This window comes from Planococcus citri, chromosome 5, assembly GCF_950023065.1.
Source record: "Planococcus citri chromosome 5, ihPlaCitr1.1, whole genome shotgun sequence".
In the NCBI taxonomy this organism is placed as follows: Eukaryota; Metazoa; Arthropoda; class Insecta; order Hemiptera; family Pseudococcidae; genus Planococcus; species Planococcus citri.
Window position 1 is genome coordinate 55647642 of NC_088681.1, and position 20267 is coordinate 55667908.

General features: G+C 33.9%; 3 protein-coding genes across 5 annotated transcripts in view; 2 read left to right on the forward strand and 1 right to left on the reverse strand.

Annotated features, from left to right (window-relative positions):
• Positions 1-20267, reverse strand: part of LOC135847171 (uncharacterized) — a 354358-nt gene that overhangs the window by 117878 nt on the left and 216213 nt on the right. For all 3 annotated transcript variants that reach the window (XM_065366607.1, XM_065366606.1, XM_065366608.1), the window contains 2 exons: positions 16319-16481; positions 8602-8927 (listed from right to left, as the gene is read on the reverse strand). In XM_065366607.1, coding sequence (XP_065222679.1) covers positions 8602-8927; positions 16319-16481 — 489 coding nt within the window. The remainder of the gene's footprint in view (positions 1-8601; positions 8928-16318; positions 16482-20267) is intronic.
• Positions 1181-3380, forward strand: LOC135849029 (uncharacterized). The gene is made up of 6 exons (XM_065369167.1): positions 1181-1790; positions 1867-1929; positions 2017-2142; positions 2230-2419; positions 2503-2720; positions 2808-3380. The coding sequence occupies exons 1-6, from the start codon at positions 1548-1550 to the stop codon at positions 3378-3380; spliced, it is 1413 nt and encodes a 470-aa protein (XP_065225239.1). The 5' UTR covers positions 1181-1547.
• LOC135846798 (uncharacterized) lies at positions 4089-7451 on the forward strand. The gene is made up of 6 exons (XM_065366080.1): positions 4089-4170; positions 4761-4948; positions 5036-5095; positions 5164-5322; positions 5414-5752; positions 6431-7451. The coding sequence occupies exons 1-6, from the start codon at positions 4089-4091 to the stop codon at positions 6938-6940; spliced, it is 1338 nt and encodes a 445-aa protein (XP_065222152.1). The 3' UTR covers positions 6941-7451.

Genomic DNA, 20267 nt, shown 5'->3' on the forward strand with positions numbered 1-20267 from the left:
CTGGATAAACCTGAGTGGCCAACAGTGAAGCAATCCATCATTGAATGCTTCAAAGTAAAATATTGATCATGTAAAAATTGTACACAAACAAACTTATTTTTTTTCAAAGCGTTATAAGTTATAACATTGAGCCACTTTTACACATACTGTACATTTAAAAAGACGTCTTGAATGCTGCAGCTTTCAAGTAAGTACATATTTAAAAATAAGTTAATCTGAGAAGTAAGAGTTCAGCTGAAGTAGAAAAAAAATGCTCTTTCACTTGAAACAAAAAAAAACACCAGCTGATTTGGTGAATTTATAATCATTTTTTGAAGTTGTGAAATTTCTCATAAGAACTCATGTAAAACATAACCATGATCATGGTTTCATTAGTTCCGCTTTTGGCCAACAGATGTCAATCACTTTGGTTTTAAATCCTAATTCCAATCAGCCCATACCATTTAGCATTGACAACATGCTGCTACTTTAGAATTAAAAAGGGATTCAGTTTGAAAAATATTAGTTGAAGACTTGAAATGTGATCCATGATCCATGTCTACATTGTCTACTCTTTCACTTGATATATTTTACTTAGCCAGCACGCTTACCCCATATGAGGGCACCAGCATTTTTTGTGGGGGTACTTGAAGGGCCGTGTTAACCACACCAATCTACATGACCCGGTACTTATGCCTCAGAGCGCAAATTGATCATAAAAGGTTGGTAAATTATAAAGTGATGCTGGAAGATTTCATCAAAATTATCGATACATTATTATGACTGAGGAATTCTGTATTTTGAAAAAAAATCTTCGCAATGAAATGTTCGCTGATGTTATGTGATTTTTACATTTTGATTTTGCACTTTTTTTTCAATTCATGTGCCTGTATCTTGGATTGTGTTGACTTCTCACACGATGTTTGCACAAATGATTTTTGCAGGCGCACAGGGAGACACGTAATGCTGAAAGCTTTGTCAATTGGATCGATATACGCAGTTCTTGATTTCAAATTCCATTAAAATTGGTATAGGTGTAGTTTTTTCATAACATGGATTCGTTGAAAGTTGTAGTGTTTTGCATAGTACTTTGGTGTTTTGAATTGGTGGAAGAAGTCTATTCCTTGGAAAATGGTAATACAATTGCCTATCAAATGCTGTCTGTAATTTATCATTATAAATGAATATAATTAATTAAACCACAAAAAAATTCAATGAAATTCGGCCCATTTGATCGATTTGATTTTGATCCATTAGCAATGTCAGTTGGAACTTCCATCAAATTGATTTTATAAAATGTAACAATCTTCATAAGCTGGATTCAGCCCAATGTGATCAATGTGCCTAATACCTGTCCTAAAATTCTTATTTGATTGAACATACCGGAATTTGTTTTAAAATCCATAAAGAATCTATGACCTCTCTCTCCTCTCTAATTTTCCATCATCTCCTCTTCCCCTATGACCAAAGTCAAAGTTCTCACATATAACCAACCATGAAATAAATCACCCAACTGATTGGTTTTTACAGCTCTACTGTTCAATTACGAAGACAAAAAATTACTGGAAATGAACACTGGAAAAAAATCTGAAAAATTCCCCACCTGCGTTGCTGCCTGTCCGGCTTCTCCACATTCAGAGCAAGAAAACATAATCAACAAGTATGCTTCCATTACTGGAAATGGTATATTTTTGCAAGATGTATACAAAAACTGCCAAATTGAAAAAATGAAGATTGACATTTGTGACAAACGACCAACCCCTGCGATAGTTTGGAATAAATCAATGGAGGGGTACGAAATTGGGTTTGAGGTCAGGTGAAATTTCCATAGAAAAAAAATCTTCAACGAATAATTTTGAAAGTCTAATTCGATTTTTTTCCATTTAGTTGTTTTATGATGAAGAAAAAAAAATAAATTTACCATGTTGGGATTATGATAAATACATCAGAGTAAGTATGACAATTTCAGTTCCATTAATTCTATTCTTTTATTAAAAATTCAACATCACAATGTTCAAATAAATATGGTACCCACAGATCATCGATGGAAAACCAGACAGAAATCAAAAACTACCCCCAAATAACAAAGAAATACAATCATACAACGACAACGATAGTTTCAGTTTTCAAGTGAAAAACAAAGAAAACGATAACCCTAAATTTGTAATTACATACAAAATAATCGACAATATGCTCAGAACTTATCTCAAGAGAGTACCTTAATGAACAACTTTCCAACTAATGTTTCAGGTATTCTATTTCATAGAAGTGCTAGTAATCACAGAGTTTAATCTTGCACGAAACAGGATGATCGCATTTACAAAAGACGCAATAAATGATAATTATTTCGAAGAAACTCGGAAAATTTCTCGCTGCAGAAATTATTACTTCGGAGGCCAAAAAGATGAAACTCCAATCGATGAAAATCTCGAAATCCTGGGTAAATAAATACAAAAAGCAACCTCTTAATACAAATTCAAACTACTTACGAGTATTCCTTACTGTGATCTCAAAATTATTCAGGATATGAAGAGTATGCGACTAAATTCAATGAAAAATCCGACAAAACAGAAAAAGTCAAACACCATCTAGAAAAAACTCAAATAATACCCACCCACATGTTCCACACATATTGGACCAGAATAGCTACCTGCACGTATCTGAACACTGCATTCATTTGGAACACCATTGCAAATGAGCAATTGAAAAAAGTCGATTTGTTTTTATACGCTTTTTATCGAGTAAGGAATATCAACAGACTTCAAAATACATAATATTTGTACTACAAAAAAAAGAAAATGGGAGTCAGAAATATTTTCCATTTTCAGATTTGGCCTTCTGAAGTTAATATAACTTTCGGAGTGACAGGAATATTGAAGGGAATCCGTGATAAAGTGATGAAAGGATTTGAATCAGAGCATCACCTCTTCAAACAGTATCCAGTCCCAGAAATAATATTTCGACGAGTCGAATATCGTTTAAAAGATGAAATCTATGCAGCTGTCATTGTGATCCATAACGCCGTTCATTACAAATTACCTCCGAAACGAATTTGCATCAAAAATTTACACGGCTGGGAAGATATAAGTAATATAGGTGCTGAAATTCCTGGAAAAACTTACGTGTGTCGTTTGACAAAAAAGATTTATGAGAAATTAGGGATCAATGTGGCAACTTTACCAAAAATAAAAGATCTCAGACTGGATCAATTGCCTCATGTCAAAGATAAAATTGGAACTGTTGGTTATGCTGATGTGAGTTTAATAGTTCGTGAAGAATTTAAACGAATTAAGGATCCAGATATGTCTGTTGAGAGCTTCAACAATGAGGATGTAAGTGAGATGATTCGTAGAATGAAATTGGAAGAAGCAAATGTAAAAGATCCAAATGTAGCAGCTTGAATTTAATTTAAATTTCAATAAGAATATGTAGGTATATAGTATTGAGATTAAAACTTTGGTTATGTTTTTTTTTTGTTTTTTAATTAATTAAATTTGAATTTTTTTGGTAACTGAATTTTTGGATGATTCGAGTTTGATTTTTAACAAGATCTTTCGAAGTTTTTTCCAAGTTTTTTTTTAACATGGAATTAATTTTTTTCAACTTTTAAAATAATTTCTGAATTAAAAAAGTTGCTTATTTTGGGAATAAAGTTTTGAATCAAATTTTTTGAAAGTTTTCAAAATATTTTTTTCAACCAGCCTTCAGAATGATTTTTGAGTTTGAAAAATTGTTGATTTTAGGAATACAGGATCAAATTATTTTCAATGTTTTCAAAAAAATTTTCTATTTAATTCATCACTTTTTGATAATATTTTTGCAAATAAACTTACATTCAGATTATTCACATACCGAATTCACTATTCGAAAGTTACGTGCGTTCATTCCATACTAATTTTTTAGCCATTAAATATGAAAAAATCTATCGTCATATCAACGTCTTATATTTATTCAACTGTTTTTCAAGTATGGGGACAGACTACCTGTTCATTTTTTCATCGAAACGAACAATACCGAAATCATTACTTGATCAAGTTCGACCTACGTTGAAGTAATTTCAAACCAGGATTTTTTGAATCAGTTTTTAAACGTTTGGCAATTCGAGCGAAATGAATTCGTTGAGATTTATCTCAATTTGCATTACACTTTGGTGTTCCAGTTATGTGGCAAGAATACAATGTGCAGAAAGAGGTAATATTACAAAATGTTAATTACTAAATTTGATGGAGCCTAGTACAAAAAAAATGATTGAATATATCCACATAAAACGTAAGAAAAATTTCAAATTCTCAAGTCAGAGTTTCATCTCCTTAACGAGGGCTCAACGCTTAAAAAGTGTCAAGAATTTTCCAAAAGTTTGAGTTTTTTTAGATCTAAGTGGTCTCTTGATGTCTTTATAACTTCCACATCATCACGCTTAAACCATTAGAAAAGTTTAAAGTTCATTTTTGACAAGTTTAAGAGGTCTCAAAATAATAGTTATTGATATTTTCATTTCAAAACATGAAAAATGTTGTGTGAAGATTTTCCAAACTTTGAGCTCTTGCCGAGAAGGTTATATGCATTGACCTACAGGTTTGAAATTTTTCCTACATCTTGTGGTGATCATTTTGCCATAATTTCTAATTAGGCTCCATCCTTTATGAGACGATGAAAAAGAAACTCATCAAAAAGCTCGACTTTTTCCACAGCCTTGATTTTTGACCGAAGCACGAAGAAACTTTTGGAAACTGTCTACTACGATTACGTGGTGTGCGATCTTTGCATAACCGCTTGCGCAGCTTACCCAGGTTACCAAACAGATTCCATTGTTAACGAGAAGATTGCTATTGAAGGACATGGTGTATTCTTAAAGGATGTCTATGATGAGAAAACACCCACAACCAGAATAGGTACAGTTTGTGAAACACAGCTAGCACCTACGTTGGCTTGGAACAAACGGATGGAATCTTATGATATTGGTTACGAGGTTGATGAAAATTTCTGTTATTCAAAATACTCCTAACAATGACTCAAGTTACCTATATCAACTTGATACTTTTTCTTTTTTTAATAGCTATTTCATGGCGTTGGTAAAACTCAATTAGAAAGCTGGGATTATTTCAGATATAGAAAGGTAAGTATCTGAATACCTATATTTTTTATCTAGAAGCACGCTACTAATTTATCATACTTTACGCTTAGGTAATTGATGGAGAACCAGATAAAAATCCAAGACCAATTCCTCATGATGACACCGTAGAATCCATCTATAATGTTGATGACACCATAATACCCATCGACAATAACCTAGTAAAAGTTTCATTTAAAATCAAACCCTACGACGAACACCCATCAACTGTGGTAATGAAAATTCAAAACTAGTTGTAAACTTTGAACAGGATCACAAAAATACCTACCTACTATGAATATATTTCACTTTTTTTTACTCAAGGACTATTATTGGATAGACGTATTAACCATAACAGTCAATCCCAATCAGAGAAAGATATTCTTCACAAGAGACCTTATTAATTATTATATACATAGGACCATAACCATCGATACCTGCACAGTTTACTATTTAGGAAATGGCAAAGTTGCAAACGCTCAACCCAGCTACCAACCAGTTGGAGATATTTTACAGAATACTCAAATAATACCAATGCGCATGTTCCACACATTGGCAAGTCGACTTGCCACCTGCACCTATCTAAATTTCGCATTCATGTGGAAAAGTGTGGCTGAAGGAATACTCAAACATATCGACCTGTTTTTGTATTCGTTGTATCGAGTGAGAAATTAATTTAATCACACTTCGGAAACAAAAAATTGACATTTTGAAGTAACGTAGAAGTAACAATCCTCTGGTTTTAGTTTTTACAATAAATTATTAATAGCTAAGCTTTAGTATTCATCATCAGGTTTAGTTCGCTACTGAACAAGAGAAGAGAACCAAGTTTTTTTTTAGCTTATATAGCGCACACGGCGTGATGTTCAACAAGAAGTGGATGTTTTGTAGCTTATTTATAGTGCACAAGAGTGTGGTTGTTCAGCAAGTAGTGGGAATACCGAACTCTTACCACATCCCCGCCTACAACTACAGGTTTTTCAAGGTAACCACGCCCACTTTATGTTGAACAACCACACTCATATGCACTATACAAGCTACAAAACCCCACTACCCGTTGAACAACCATACTCTAGTGCACTATACTCCTTATAGTTGTTCAAGCTACAAAACAACCACTTCTCTCATTGAACAATCACACCCTTGCGCACTATATAAGCTGAGAAATGTTATTCTCTCGTTCAATATCAAACTAAACCTGATGATGAGCACTCGGTGTTTGAAAAATTTACCTAATAATTCATGAAAAAAAAGCAAGGCGTGATTTTTTATTTCCAACTAACTGTACTTTTTGCTACAAGGTTCCTCACTTCAATTTCAACACATTTATTACTATTTTAGGTATTTCCTGAAAAATTGGACATAACTTTCGGCGCACTGGGTGATTTACAAGTGGACCCCACAGAACGCCAAAGAATTGCTTATGAAAATGAACAGATCCGCGAGTTCCCTATCCCTGAAAAACTATACCGACTAGTCGAGTATGACTACACAGATGAGTTCTTCACAGACGGTACAATATTCCAAACAATCATAATCATCCATAATAATCCTGCCTCGGGGCAAGAAGCAGGCCGAATATGCAGGGTTGAAGAAGAAATTAAAGGCTGGGATGATATAAAAAACACCAACATGCCTGGATTAAGTTACGCGTGTCCTGTGACAAAGCAACTTGCTGAAAACCTGCACGTTCCGAGGGGAGTAGTGTTGACAGATGTTTTGAGACCCCTCAATTTGAAAGAGTTTCCTACCAGCAGAAATAGATTTTCAGGTCGATTTCGTACTGGCTCTGTACTTTCAAAAGTTTACAAAGAACGTGATCAACTTATAAGCGATAACAACACCACTTAAATTTAAACATCGGTACGTTTAAGTTGTCTCTTTGTTGATTTTTGCATTAATCAAGTTGTCTTTACCAATCATTTTTTATAAGAGTACTTTTAACTTGAAATCATCTGCTTTCTCAGCCCAGCCTCTTCTCGCAGAAGTCAATAATTTAGCTAATTGTTTGCAAATTTTGTACTTCAAAATTGTTTTGAAATCTTTTCCAATCATTTTTCATAAGTTATCGATTTTGTTTTTTTGTTTGGTTTTAGAAATATTTATTCATTTCTTGATATTTTGAGTAAGTTGTACAATAGTTTATCAAGTTTTAACATTGTTTTAGCCATGTTTTTGTTGTTTTAAAACAGATTTTATCTAAAATGAACTTTGGCTACTTTTTTTCTTTTTGGAGGGAATGGCAATTTGATTTCAACAAAACGTCTCAAAAGTCAAATGAGCACAAATTATAATTTTTTTTCTCTCTGATAATTTTAATATTTTGAACCTTATTTTTGAAAGAGATTTTAGAATAATTCCAATCAGGTAATAACCAGAAAATTTTCTACATCGGTGGTATTGATCTTTTTATTTTCTTCAAATATCCACAAAAAGCTTATTATTCCTGATCACACCCTCCCCCCCCCACAAAAATTTAATATTACAAATGTTGGGGAAGGGAGCATAATAAAATATTTTTTATTGGCGCACCATTTTAGTCTTTTATCTCAATTTGACCAAATTTCTCGATTTTTCTAGATAGAAAATGAACCAAATGAATAGGTAATGAATGGATTCATTAAAAAATTCACTAAAAATTGAAAAATGAAATTCAGCTAATGAAATTTAACCCGAGGTGTATTTTTGGATTCTCTTTCAATTTTTCATTTTCAGTCCAAACATTTTTCTGAAAGTTGGAATACGACCCTAGTAAGGGACTAATTTATGAAGATTGGTGAATCTTAAAAACCATACTGAAAGTCACAGATATTTTTTAAAAACTCAGTGTTTCTCAACTCTTCATAAAATATATCCCAAATTGGCCACTGAACCCCAAATTCTCTACAAATGGTCAAATTTCACCACATTTGGGAATTTTTAGCGATACAACGATTAAAACGTCAGTCTGTGGGAAAAAACATAATTTCCATAATGTAGTCGAGAAGTGAGAATTTCAAATTTGGACCTTATCCCCTCCCTCCAAGTACTCAATTATTGATACAAAAATCTCTCCATCAGAAGCATATCACACACACATACAATGCAACATCTTGTATGTTCAAGTCGAATACCAGCTTTACAGCCTTTCGAAGGATTTTCTCGAATCGTCACCGTCGAGCCATAAATCAGACCACCTTTCACTGATTGAAAACACACACAGCAAACAATTACGCAAGTAAATTAACCATCAACCACACACACGTCAACTCTGGCAACCTCTAAAAACCGAATAATGTCGTAAATGTTGACAAATGCGTAAGTAACTTTGACACAGCACAGACGAGAGTACACCAGTAAAGATTATACCAGCATCTAAAAGTCGAGTTGGGCACAAATACGTCACCTTTTTGACACTCTTGTCAAGAGTGCGTCGAGTTACGTACTTACTTAAATTGATAATGCATTAGGGAAGAGTACTCGTAAAATAAATAAAGCTAGTATAGTAGATAGGTAAATGGAATCGTACTTACATCAAGCGAGGCCAGACAATACCAACAAAAAACATGTTTGCATCTTTTACACAACATTTGAGCACATCCTTCGTCTTTTTCAATAGGAACGCTACACATTGGACAGCACTTAATCAGCTCCGAATCGAACGTAACTCCTGGTACGACCTCTTCGGACTTGCAAGGCGATCCCGCATGCCAAGAGGTTCGGCAATTCGAGCAAAAATCCATATTACACGTCGGACAATGCACACTTTGCGGGGTACACCGATCGGTCGAACACAAGGTACAAACTGTTTCACAGCCAGCGCGCGGACACCACGTTCGACTTTTATCCATTTCCACCTCTGTCAAACACACAATTAAAAATGAAAATCGCAATTAAATCGCGCATTTATATCAATTAAATACCAGTTATAAGCGTATATTCTCGAGATAAATTCATAAAAAATCAACAATTCACGTTGACCTAGAGGTTCGATACATGTATTACTCATAGTATTATTGAAAGAATGAAAAAAATTCCATAACTTGTAAATCTTGATTCCATTTACGTATACTATAGCTTGGGTATTACCTACATACTTTAGTGTATCCCATTTGTGCACCTCAATATCGTATCGATCAGCGAAAAAATTCCTAAAGGTGACAATGCCTGAGTCGGAATTAAGCATCGTCCTCTAAAATAGGCTATCAGTGGATTTTCTCAGAGGCGTGACGAAGCGATTTGCCGGTGAGGGGGAGGGGGGGGGTTGTGAGACTGAAATTTTCTAACGTTTTTACCCCAGACTCCCCCCCCCCCCGTATTTTTAATACTAATTAGCTAGGTAGCTATTTTGGAAGGGAGAGTTGGAAACGAAAATCTCAGATAATTTCAAATGTTCAAAAACGATGCTTTTTTACTTGACAAAAAATTTGAATTATTTTATTCCAAGGTTGGCGGTACTGAACTCAAAAATCAAAAATTTGCAATATTTTTGTTTTTTTAGCCTTTTAGTCTTTGAAAATCAAATTCAAAAACAGAGTAGAACACTTTCATTGAATTTCTGAAGTAAATTTTTCATTCTTGAAAATTTCCTCTCAATTTCCCAACTGTTTCCAACTCACCCAATTTCCTCCAAAAATCCAGGTGGAGTGTTTGAGAAACCCTCTCACATCCCACCCATTCGGAAAGCCTCTGGATTTTCTACAAAAAATGATGAAAAGTAAAATTCAATAAAATTCCTCGCCCTATTGCCAAACAACATTCATGTTCCTTTCCCATCGCCATGGTCATGGTCATAGTCATGGTTGTTCGTTTTTTCAGAAATTAAAATTTCTCATCATGAACATCTTTTATCTTTTTTAAAAAAAAGAGGGGTTCAGAATCAGATATACAATGTTACTGAATCAGAATATCAAAAGAAACTTGATCAATTCGTTTGCGAACGATTCATTAAATATAAATAAATTCGTTCCCGAATGATTCACTAAAAATGAATCAAAATATCAAAGAAAATACACTTGATCAATTCGTTTGCGAATGATTCATTAAATATGAATAAATTCGTTCGCGAATGATTCACTAAAAATGAATCAAAATATCAAAAGAAACTTGATCAATTCGTTTGAGAATGATAAATGATTTATTGAATATGAATAAATTCGTTCGTGAAGGATTCACTAACAATGAATCAATTTGTTCGCGAATGATTCACTAAAAATGAATCAATTCGTTCGCGAACAATTCACCAAAAATGAATCATTTCGTTCGCGAATAATTTACTAAAAATTGATCATTCCATTCGCGAACGAGATTCGCCAAAAAATGAATCAATTCGTTCGTGAAGGATTCACTAACAATGAATCAATTCGTTCGCGAATGATTCACCAACAATTAATCAATTCGTTCGCGAATGATTCACTCAAAATGAATCAATTCGTTCGCGAATGATTCACCAACAATTAATCAATTCGTTCGCGAATGATTCACTCAAAATGAATCAATTCGTTCGCGAACGATTCACTAAAAATGAATCATTTTGTTCGCGAATGTGATTCGACAAAAAATGAACCAATGAACCAATTCTTTCGCGAATAATTTACTAAAAATTAATCATTCCATTCTCGAACGAGATTCACTAACAATGAATCAATTCGTTCGCGAATGATTCACCAACAATTAATCAATTCGTTCGCGAATGATTCACTCAAAATGAATCAATTCGTTCGCGAACGATTCACCAAAAATAAATCATTTCGTTCGCGAATGAGATTCGACAAAAAATGAACAATTGAACCAATTTGTTAGCGATTGATTTATTAAAAATTGATAATTTCGTTCGCGAACGAGATTCGCCAAAAAATGAATCAATTGGTTCGCGAATAATTCACTCAAAATGAATCGATTTGTTCGCGAATGATTCACCAAAAATGAATCATTTTTCGTTCGCGAACGTGATTCGCCAAAAAATGAACCATTGAGCCAATTCGTTCGCCGAATGATTTACTAAAAATTAATCATTTCGTTCGCGAACGAGATTCACCAAAAAATGAACCAATTCGTTCGCGAATGATTCACTAAAAATGAATCAATTCGTTCGCATGAACCAATTTATACATAAACAATTCGTTTGAAAACAAATCAACTGATTATTGTGAAAAACATGTTGAAAAATATTTCTGTATTGAATTAATCGAACGCCGATATTTCATTCAGCGTGGATGTATATAGAGCACTTGTCATCACACGACACCGATAACTTATATATTTTTATTAAATTCCGCGAAAAACTTGAACGAATATCAGAGGAATTTCAGTGTTTTGGAAAAACACGACGCTAAAACTTCCATCTCACGTGGGTGATTTTTTTTCTCTCGTGAAAGCTGACAAATCGTCGATGAAACGATAATAATAATCTTTCGAAAGACGTTCGAAAATCCTCTTCGCATCGCCCACCTTCTTATACTTCTGCTCCCACATGGCTCGTTTTTCTGTTCCTTTGAGACTCATATGGTCAAAGTTATACGAGCGGAAAAAGCATTTCAAGAAGGTATGTGGGTAATATTTTAAAAGAATTTCAAAAGATTATTCGAACGTAAGACTAAAGTTGCATGGACTAGATATTCCTTATAAGAAGATAAATACATACATTCCGTTGAAAGAATTTTTCCAAAAAAAAAAAAAAAAAAAAAAAAAAAAAAAAAAAAAAAAAAAACACACACATTAGTGTGGTAAAAGTAAGTAATCTTATGAAAAATCTTATCGAATTTTTCAATTACTGTCGTCTACAGACGGTCGGACGCACTCGTAGACACCTGTATCTCTTTGTTTGCACAGTCCATTACGAAATACCCAGACCCACTAAAATATGAAATGATGCGAAAAAACACGGCGCATGGCGCGAATTTACCCAGTTACACTACGTTTTTAATATACGTGGCGAAGATAATTTCTCATTTCAACGCGAAATGTGTAACGAAAGCATCCCCCGGAGCTTTTAGGTTTGTGTTTTTAAACGAAATTACTCGTTTTTCGGGATACTACGAGTACAAACGAAGTGTATGGGAATTCGCTCTTTTATACTTTCGCATTCTCTCTTGTTGCAAAACGATGAGTCGATTTAAAAGCTTTTTTTTTTCTGTACGCCACAGTATCAACAATCGATTGTGTCCCGCTAAGTGTGTAATGGAAACATATTTCAGGGCGAGTTTTATCGCGTGTGTCAAATGTGATGAGGTGATGGAAGTTTTTTTTCATGTTAGACATATGATGTACTCGGCTTGTCTGATCTAAATGTCCACATCTTTGTTCACTCACTCTTTTTATAAGACACGAAGGATTTTTTTTGCAAGTGAATTGTGAAGCATGTCCTGCTGGTACGCCGAGTTGAATGAAAATTATAGAAGTATAGGGGAGGGGGAATGAAAATACCCAATTTTTGACATAATGAGCCATTCCACACCAAGATCATTCATTTTTGGTCCCAGATTCCTGCAAACTGGGTTCTGTTGAAAACTAGGTCATTTTCCCAAAAGCAGGTTGAGTAGCAGCTAAAGCGAAAAAAAAACGATTAAAAAAATAGTTTCTCTATCACTCTATGAGAACTTGTATCTTCCCACCAGGGGCATCTTCGAAGCTGAAATTGTTTTTGAGTGACTTTCAACTCAAAAAGTGAGTTAATTTATTTATTGGTCAAAATTTTTCAAAAATTCACAAAAAACCACTGAGAACATTGTTAAATTGGTCAAATGGCTTAAAAATAAAATCACTAAAAATTGCAAAAAATGATTAAATTTTAGAGAAATTTGGAAAAATTTGGCAAGAATAGTTAGCGTTTTAAAAAGCATTAATCAACTCAAATTACCACAAACTAATGAAATTTCACTGGAATTTGGGAAAAAAATCAACAAAAATCGCACAAAACATGTCTATAATATCACTTAAATCCCTGAAAATCTCAAAAAATTGATGAAATTTCATCAGCATTAACATAAAATTACATTAAAACAAGTAAAAATGGCACTAAAATACAAGAAAATCAATAAAATCATCAAATAAAAATTTTCAAAGTCTACCAAAATTTATGAAAAATTTGATGATGTTTAGTAAAAAAAAACTGCTCAAAACGTCGATTAAAATATGATGAGCAGCCCACTCAACAAATTGATGAAATTCCAGCAAAATTAATTGTCAAAATTTGCGTTTAAAAAAGTGAAAACATGATAAAATTGACACAAAAACATTACAAAAAAAAACTCTCACGCATTTAGCGTGAGAAGACCGACTTTTCGTAAAACAAAAATCTTTTACGAACGAATTGATCCACTCTTTTTTAAACATCCATTCGGGAACAAATTGATTCGTATAAGTGACTTCTGACTCGTTTGCTAAGAAATCGATTCGTATAGGTGACTCGTTCCCGAACGAATCGATTTGTATAAGAGACTCGTTCGCGAACGAGTCGATTCGTATAGGTTACTCTGACTCGTTCGCGAACGAATCGATTCATATAAGTGATTCGTTCGCAAACGAATCGATTCGTACAAGTGACTCGTTTACGAACGAATCGATTCATTTACTCAATTTTTGGTGAATTATTCACGAACGAATTGAATTATGTTTTGTGAATCATTCACGAACGAATTGACTTTTCATTGAGAATCATTTGCGAACGAATTGATTCGTATTAGTGACTCATTCGCGAACGAATTGATTCGTATTAGTGAATCATTCGCGAACGAATTGATTCGTATTAGTGACTCACGAATCGATTCATATAAGTGATTCGTTTGCGAACGAATCGATTCATCAACTCAATTTTTGGTGAATCATTCACGAACGAATTGAATTATTTTTTGTGAATCATTCGCGAACGAATTGACTCTTGTTTTTGAATCATTCGCGAACGAATTGATTCGTATTAGTGAATCATTCGCGAACGAATTGATTCGTATTAAGGACTCATTCGCGAACGAATTGATTCATAAATTAAAGAATTGATCAATTCGCTGGCGAATGGTTCTTTCAAAAAATTTATCAATTCGTTCATGAATGATTCACCAAAAATTGAGGGTTGTATTAGTACTTTGTAGGAATCGTGCAGGCCTTTTCATCGAAATCGGTTCAGCCATTTTCCAGGTAATGAGTTTTAAAAAATGTTGAAAAAAAATGTTGTCGCTCGATAAACTTGAAAGCTTTGATTTTTGACAAAAACAGAATTCTGATAATTTCAACGAAAATCAGAACTTTTTAGCGATTACTGGAATGAAGTCTTTTTGGGGGGGGTGGGGGGGTTGGGGGGTGTTTTAAATTGATATCATTAATTAGGTAATTTCCTGCAAACACTGACACTTTTGGGTAATTTCTGAAAAAAATGAAGCTTCTTAGTAATTTTGCTGAAATGTAAAAATTTCAGTCGAAAATCGCAAGTAGGACAATTTTAGCAAAAAGCAAAATATTTGTTTCGCAATTTTTGCTAAAAAATCGATATTTTTTGGTGATTTTTTATCGAAAAAAAGCATGAATTTTAGGCAAATAAATAATTGTTAGAAAAAATATAAGACTTTTAAAAATTTTTCGAAAAAAAGGATTTTTAAATTTTAGCAACCCCCCCCCCCAAAGCAAGGAGACTATTTTGGCAATTTTAACAAAAGGCAACATAATATCAAAAAATCGAGGGCTTTAACGACTTACAATTTTAAAAAAAGTCATTTTGCACCAATTTTTCAAAAAAAAAAAAAAAAATGAAAAATGAAAAGAAACTTATTTTTTTGGTTTTTTTAAAAAAATACATAAAACGTGGAGACGATTTGATAGTTCAAAAATGTCTTTCGAGGTACAAATATGATATTAACTCGAATCAAATAAGTGTCATGATTCCGGATAAAATTCTCCAAAAAAAGTTTGAATTTTTTTCCTCAAAAAATTCTGCCGAATTTAAAATCATTTCAAAAAATTAAACGGAGGGGAAAGGGGAACTCTAGAATTTGTCATTTTTCCCATTCCATCAGACACACTTTTCGACATACTCGTACTTAATTCAATTTAATAGGTAACCTTTTCGATCAAAACGACGCGAAAATTATCACACGCGACCTTTTTCAAACATATCAACTTAATTCAAACAGACTAGAGAACATATTTTAATGAATTTTCGCCACCGTTATACAGCAACAACACCTTTCAAAACACATTACCCAAATTCTCACTCGAATATCTCGACTACATACACCGACGACGACGTCCGACAACACACATTGTTCACTCTATTTGGGTTGAAAATTTTCCTCCTCACTGTTTGCCTCTTCCATCCAGGCCGCCTTTATCCTTAATAATCCGTTTATGTAGTATAAATAAACATAATGTACAACTGATGACGTCATTTGATTTCGCTTCTAAACGATTATTAGTGTTTTAGACTGAGGGTGACGCTGCGAATAAATTTAAAATTTGTAATTTCGCTTGTCAACAGGGATTAGCGATGTGTGTGCTATATCTCGACAGCAACGAACGTCGAGTCGTCGAGCGACGCCATCGCCATCGAATCACGAATGCGACCGTCACCTATCAGAATGAAATTACTGGTCGCCTACTCTCGATTTGAATACGCTTTAATTATCCCCTCATACACCCTGATTCTCGTCGTATCGTAATCAAATGCCTCGATTCAATTCTAAAATAACGAATTGGGTGAAAAAAAATTCTCCACCTGGTGAATGGTTGGTGTTGGCAAAATAAGCTCACACATAGTCAAAATCTGAAGGCAACAATCCCTTCCAATATTAGCCAAAATACAGGTTAAGTACAATCAAAGGTCGTTCTTAAACGTGAAAATTTCGGGTAATTTTCATTTTCCACGCTCAATGTGTAACTAGGTACTTAAAATTAAGTATTGAAGGTATAATTGAGATTATTTTTACACCTTGTGTGGCGCCATTTGACCAACCAGGCGTCCTAACGCAGCCATTAAGTCGATGACAATTGTTTCAACGGTGCTGCTTTTTTACTAATTACACGGCCTGGTAATTTTCGCGAATACGCCTACGCCTCCCGTATCGTTACTTCATACACATCATCGAAGGATAATAGCCACACACTCAAACCCGTGGACAAACATTGTAAATTAATTCAAGGTCTTCGCCCATGCCCATACACCTCTACATGGATCGAACTCTCGAAGCAACAATCGTTGATAAAAAATAATAAAAAATTGTACTAAAAAAAATATACCTACGAGTACATAAACACGTTGCTTACCTTTATTTAAACGATATCTTTTGTGTTTTTCAATATTTTCTAAACTGACTAGACTTTCAATTTCTTCCAACATAATAATGCCTTGCTTCTCGCATTGGGCATCCGGGCATGAAATACTATAAGCGCCTTGGTTTATTTCGAATTCTACGTACGAACGAACGCACTGTAAACAGAAAAAAAAATACACAGACAAATTAGAATCACGCTTTTACGAGTAGGTACCATACCATCCAAGGGCGTAGCTACAGGCTTGATACATGTGTACATTCCCATTGCCATTTTTTCAAAGTATTTGATGAAAAAAAAAAAAAAAAAAAAAAAAAACGAGTACGGATTCCATTTGTCAATTTTTCAACGTGGTTCGTATCGATAAAGCTATCGGCTACATGTTTCTTTGAGGTGTTTTTCTTTCTTTATGGCATAACTCGACTGTCTTTCGATTGATATTTTCAACGTGAATGTAATAAATTAGATATCAATGTGTAGATAAGCATGAGGACGAGGTGAAGAGAAGGGGGAATTATAGAAACATTGAGACAACAAACTCGATATGATGTTTAAGATGTGCTCATTTTCATATATGTAAAATTTTTTTGTTGCAAATTTTCTTGCTCCCAGTCCCAACATACAAGGCCGTTGAGTAGGGGGGAGGGGGCAGTTTGCCCCGAGCCCACGTTTTCTGGAAGGCCCTGCCAAATAATGGGCCTATGATGAAAGAAAAACATTATTTTTTACTTCTCCTAACATAAATTCTCGAAAGCGTCAGCCTCGCTTTGCTCCAGGCTTGTTTTCTTTTCTTTTTCAAGATCAAAATGGAAATTTATATGTAGAAAAAAAACTAAAGCCAAAAAATAAACTCATCACAAAAAAACTTCGTTTTTAATATGCCTCCCGAAATATTTGTACGAATTTTCAACAGCTTTCACTCTCGCTTGGACTTCTCACGTCATTCACCTGGACCAGATGATATTCATCCATATATGTTGAAACATCTTTCTGACACCAGTAAAAATGACTTACTAAACCTCTATAATATAATCTGGTCTTTAGATTCCTTTCCTCAAACATGGAAAACTGCAACTGTCATTCCCATACTTAAACCTGAGAAAAATGTCCACCTACCCTCCAGTTACAGGCCTATTTCCTTAACTTCTGTCCCATGTAAAATTCTAGAAAAAATGGTTATGAAACGTCTTACTTGGTATATTGACTCTACAAATTCCCTCAGTTCTTTTCAAAGTGGCTTTCAGAAAAAAAGATCTACTCTGGACCATCTTTTTAGTCTTACACAGGAAATCAATACTGCCTTTCAAAATAAAGAATTTGAACTCTCAGTCTTCTTTGATCTTGAAAAAGCTTTTGACAAAGCATGGAGATTGGAGATACAAAATACTTCAAAAAATACATTCTATAGGGATTCGAGGGCATTTAGCTTACTTTATTCAAAACTTTTTATCAAATTGTACCTTTAGAGTCAAAATTGAAAATACATACTCTGAACTTTTTGATATTGAAAATGGAGTCCCTCAAGGCTCTGTGCTTAGCACCATACTATTTATACTCCTAATTATAAAATTGATGATATCTGTAGTATTATTCCTCAACCTCTTTCCTTAAGAATTTTTGCAGATGATATAAACATTTCAATACGTTCAAATAACATCAAACTAGCCTCAGAAATGATCCAAAAAACTCTAAATTGTATTGAAAAATGGGCTGAAACAAATGGACTAACATTTTCTGAATCTAAAACTCACTGTATACTTTTTACCAAGAGAAATAAAACCTACCCAGAACCTATCCTTGAATTCAAAGGACATTCTTTAGTTTGTAAACCAACTACCAAATTCCTTGGACTTACTTTTGATAAAAAACTTACTTGGACGCCTCATTTTCTCAACATAAAAGCTCAACTTAACAAACGTCAAAATTTACTAAAAATTGTTAAAAATCCAAAGTATAACCCATCACGCCAACTATTGCTTCACTTGTACAAAGCTCTGATACGTAGTAAAATTGAATATGGAAGTCCATGCTTTACAAACCTGTCAAATAAAACTACTACCATTCTCAAAACTGTTCAAAATTCCTCCTTGTGCATCTGCATAGGTGCTCTCTATTCGTCTCCAATTGATAGCATTTATTGTGAAGCTGCAGAGTTTCCTCCTGATTTTAGGAAAATTCTCATGACAAACAAATTCTTGACAACTGTTGCAAATAATCCATCTCACCCTCTTCAAAGGTCACTCAATGTCTACAGCTCCCAGCATTTCCTCCATACTTCAGGTCCAATCCCAGAATTTATCAAAAATATGAACAACCTACAAATTGACCTAAAAAACCTAATACATAAACCAATATCTTATCCCCCTTGGTCACTCAAACCTATACAGATGGAATTTTACTTAAGAAACTACCCAAAACATGACCACTTCCCATTATTAATCAAGAGTCATTACTCAGAACTGTTATCAAACTATACTGAATATAACTTATGCTTCACAGATGGTTCAAAAATTTCTAACATTCATACTGGCTATGTTTACTCAATTAATGACAAAGTTCTCAGTTTCAAAATTCACAACTGTGCCTCAATTTTTACTGCTGAACTCACTGCCATAAAACATTGCCTATAATAGATATAATTTCCATTCAATCAGAAAATAAAAAATTCTTAATCCAAAGCGACTCACTAAGTTCACTGCTATCCATTCAAAACATTTTTTCTGACCATCCCATAGTCCAAGACATACATAAGTCCCTTTTTAACCTCCAATATTATGATTACTCAATTAGCTTCATGTATGTTCCCAACCACATAGGTATCACTGGAAACGAAACTGTTGATAGATTAGCAAAAACAGCCGCTGCCCCCTCCCCTCTTACCTCTCTCACTCCTGATGACATTAAATCTCTAATCACTCACAACACATTTACTAACTGGCAGAACTTTTGGTCACAACAAACTTCAAACAAACTCTTCCAATATAAAAAAACTACCCTCCCCTGGAAAAATCTAGGCCACCTGAACAGAAAAGAAGAAATCCTGATTACTAGACTAAGAATAGGCCACACAAAAATTACTCATAACCACTTATACCAAAAAGAACCAAAACCCTCATGCCAATTTTGCAGAAACGAACCCACATCCATCCAACACATACTTTTCAACTGTCCCCAACTAAAACAAAACAGACTTACACTACAGATAAAAGAAAACCCACCTACTATCCCTGACGAACCCTCAGAAATTCAAAAATTCATCTCCCTAATAAAAAACATCAACCTTAAAAACCAAATCTAACCCCCCCCCCCCCTTTTCGGGTGTAATAATCTTAAAATTATAAACACCCCCAAAGAAAAAAAAAAAAAAAAGTTTTCTTTTTCAAAATCAACTTTCTTCAAAAAAACAATTATTCAAATTCTAAAATTTCAAAAATCAAAAAATAAACTCATCGTTCTCACACTTGAAGAAATATCGTTTTTATGCCATTCGAAATACAAATTTTCAAAACCTTTTACTCTCGCTTTACTCAAAACTGATCTTTTTTTCTTTTTCAAAATTATTTTTCTACAAAAGAACGTCATCCAAATTCTAATATTTCAAATACGAAAAAATAAACTCCTCGGACAAAGAAACCCTCATTTTTAGGCATCTCGAAATATAAATTTTTAAAAGCTCTCGCTCTTGCTTCGCTAAAATGAATTTGTTTCTCGTTTTGAAGTAAACAAATTTCACATTTAAGGCCTCCAAAAATCCAACCGAAAAAAATTCAGAAGTCATAAAATTATGAATATTATATCAATTGGAAAAATTGATATTTTTCGCCCATATCAGTCGACACCTACCCCCCTCCCCTCCCACCCTTCAAAAACCTCTATACAACTTCTGCTTTAGAAATGGAGCCCAACATGACATTAGCCCAGGGGCTGCATCAGCTCTCGAAGG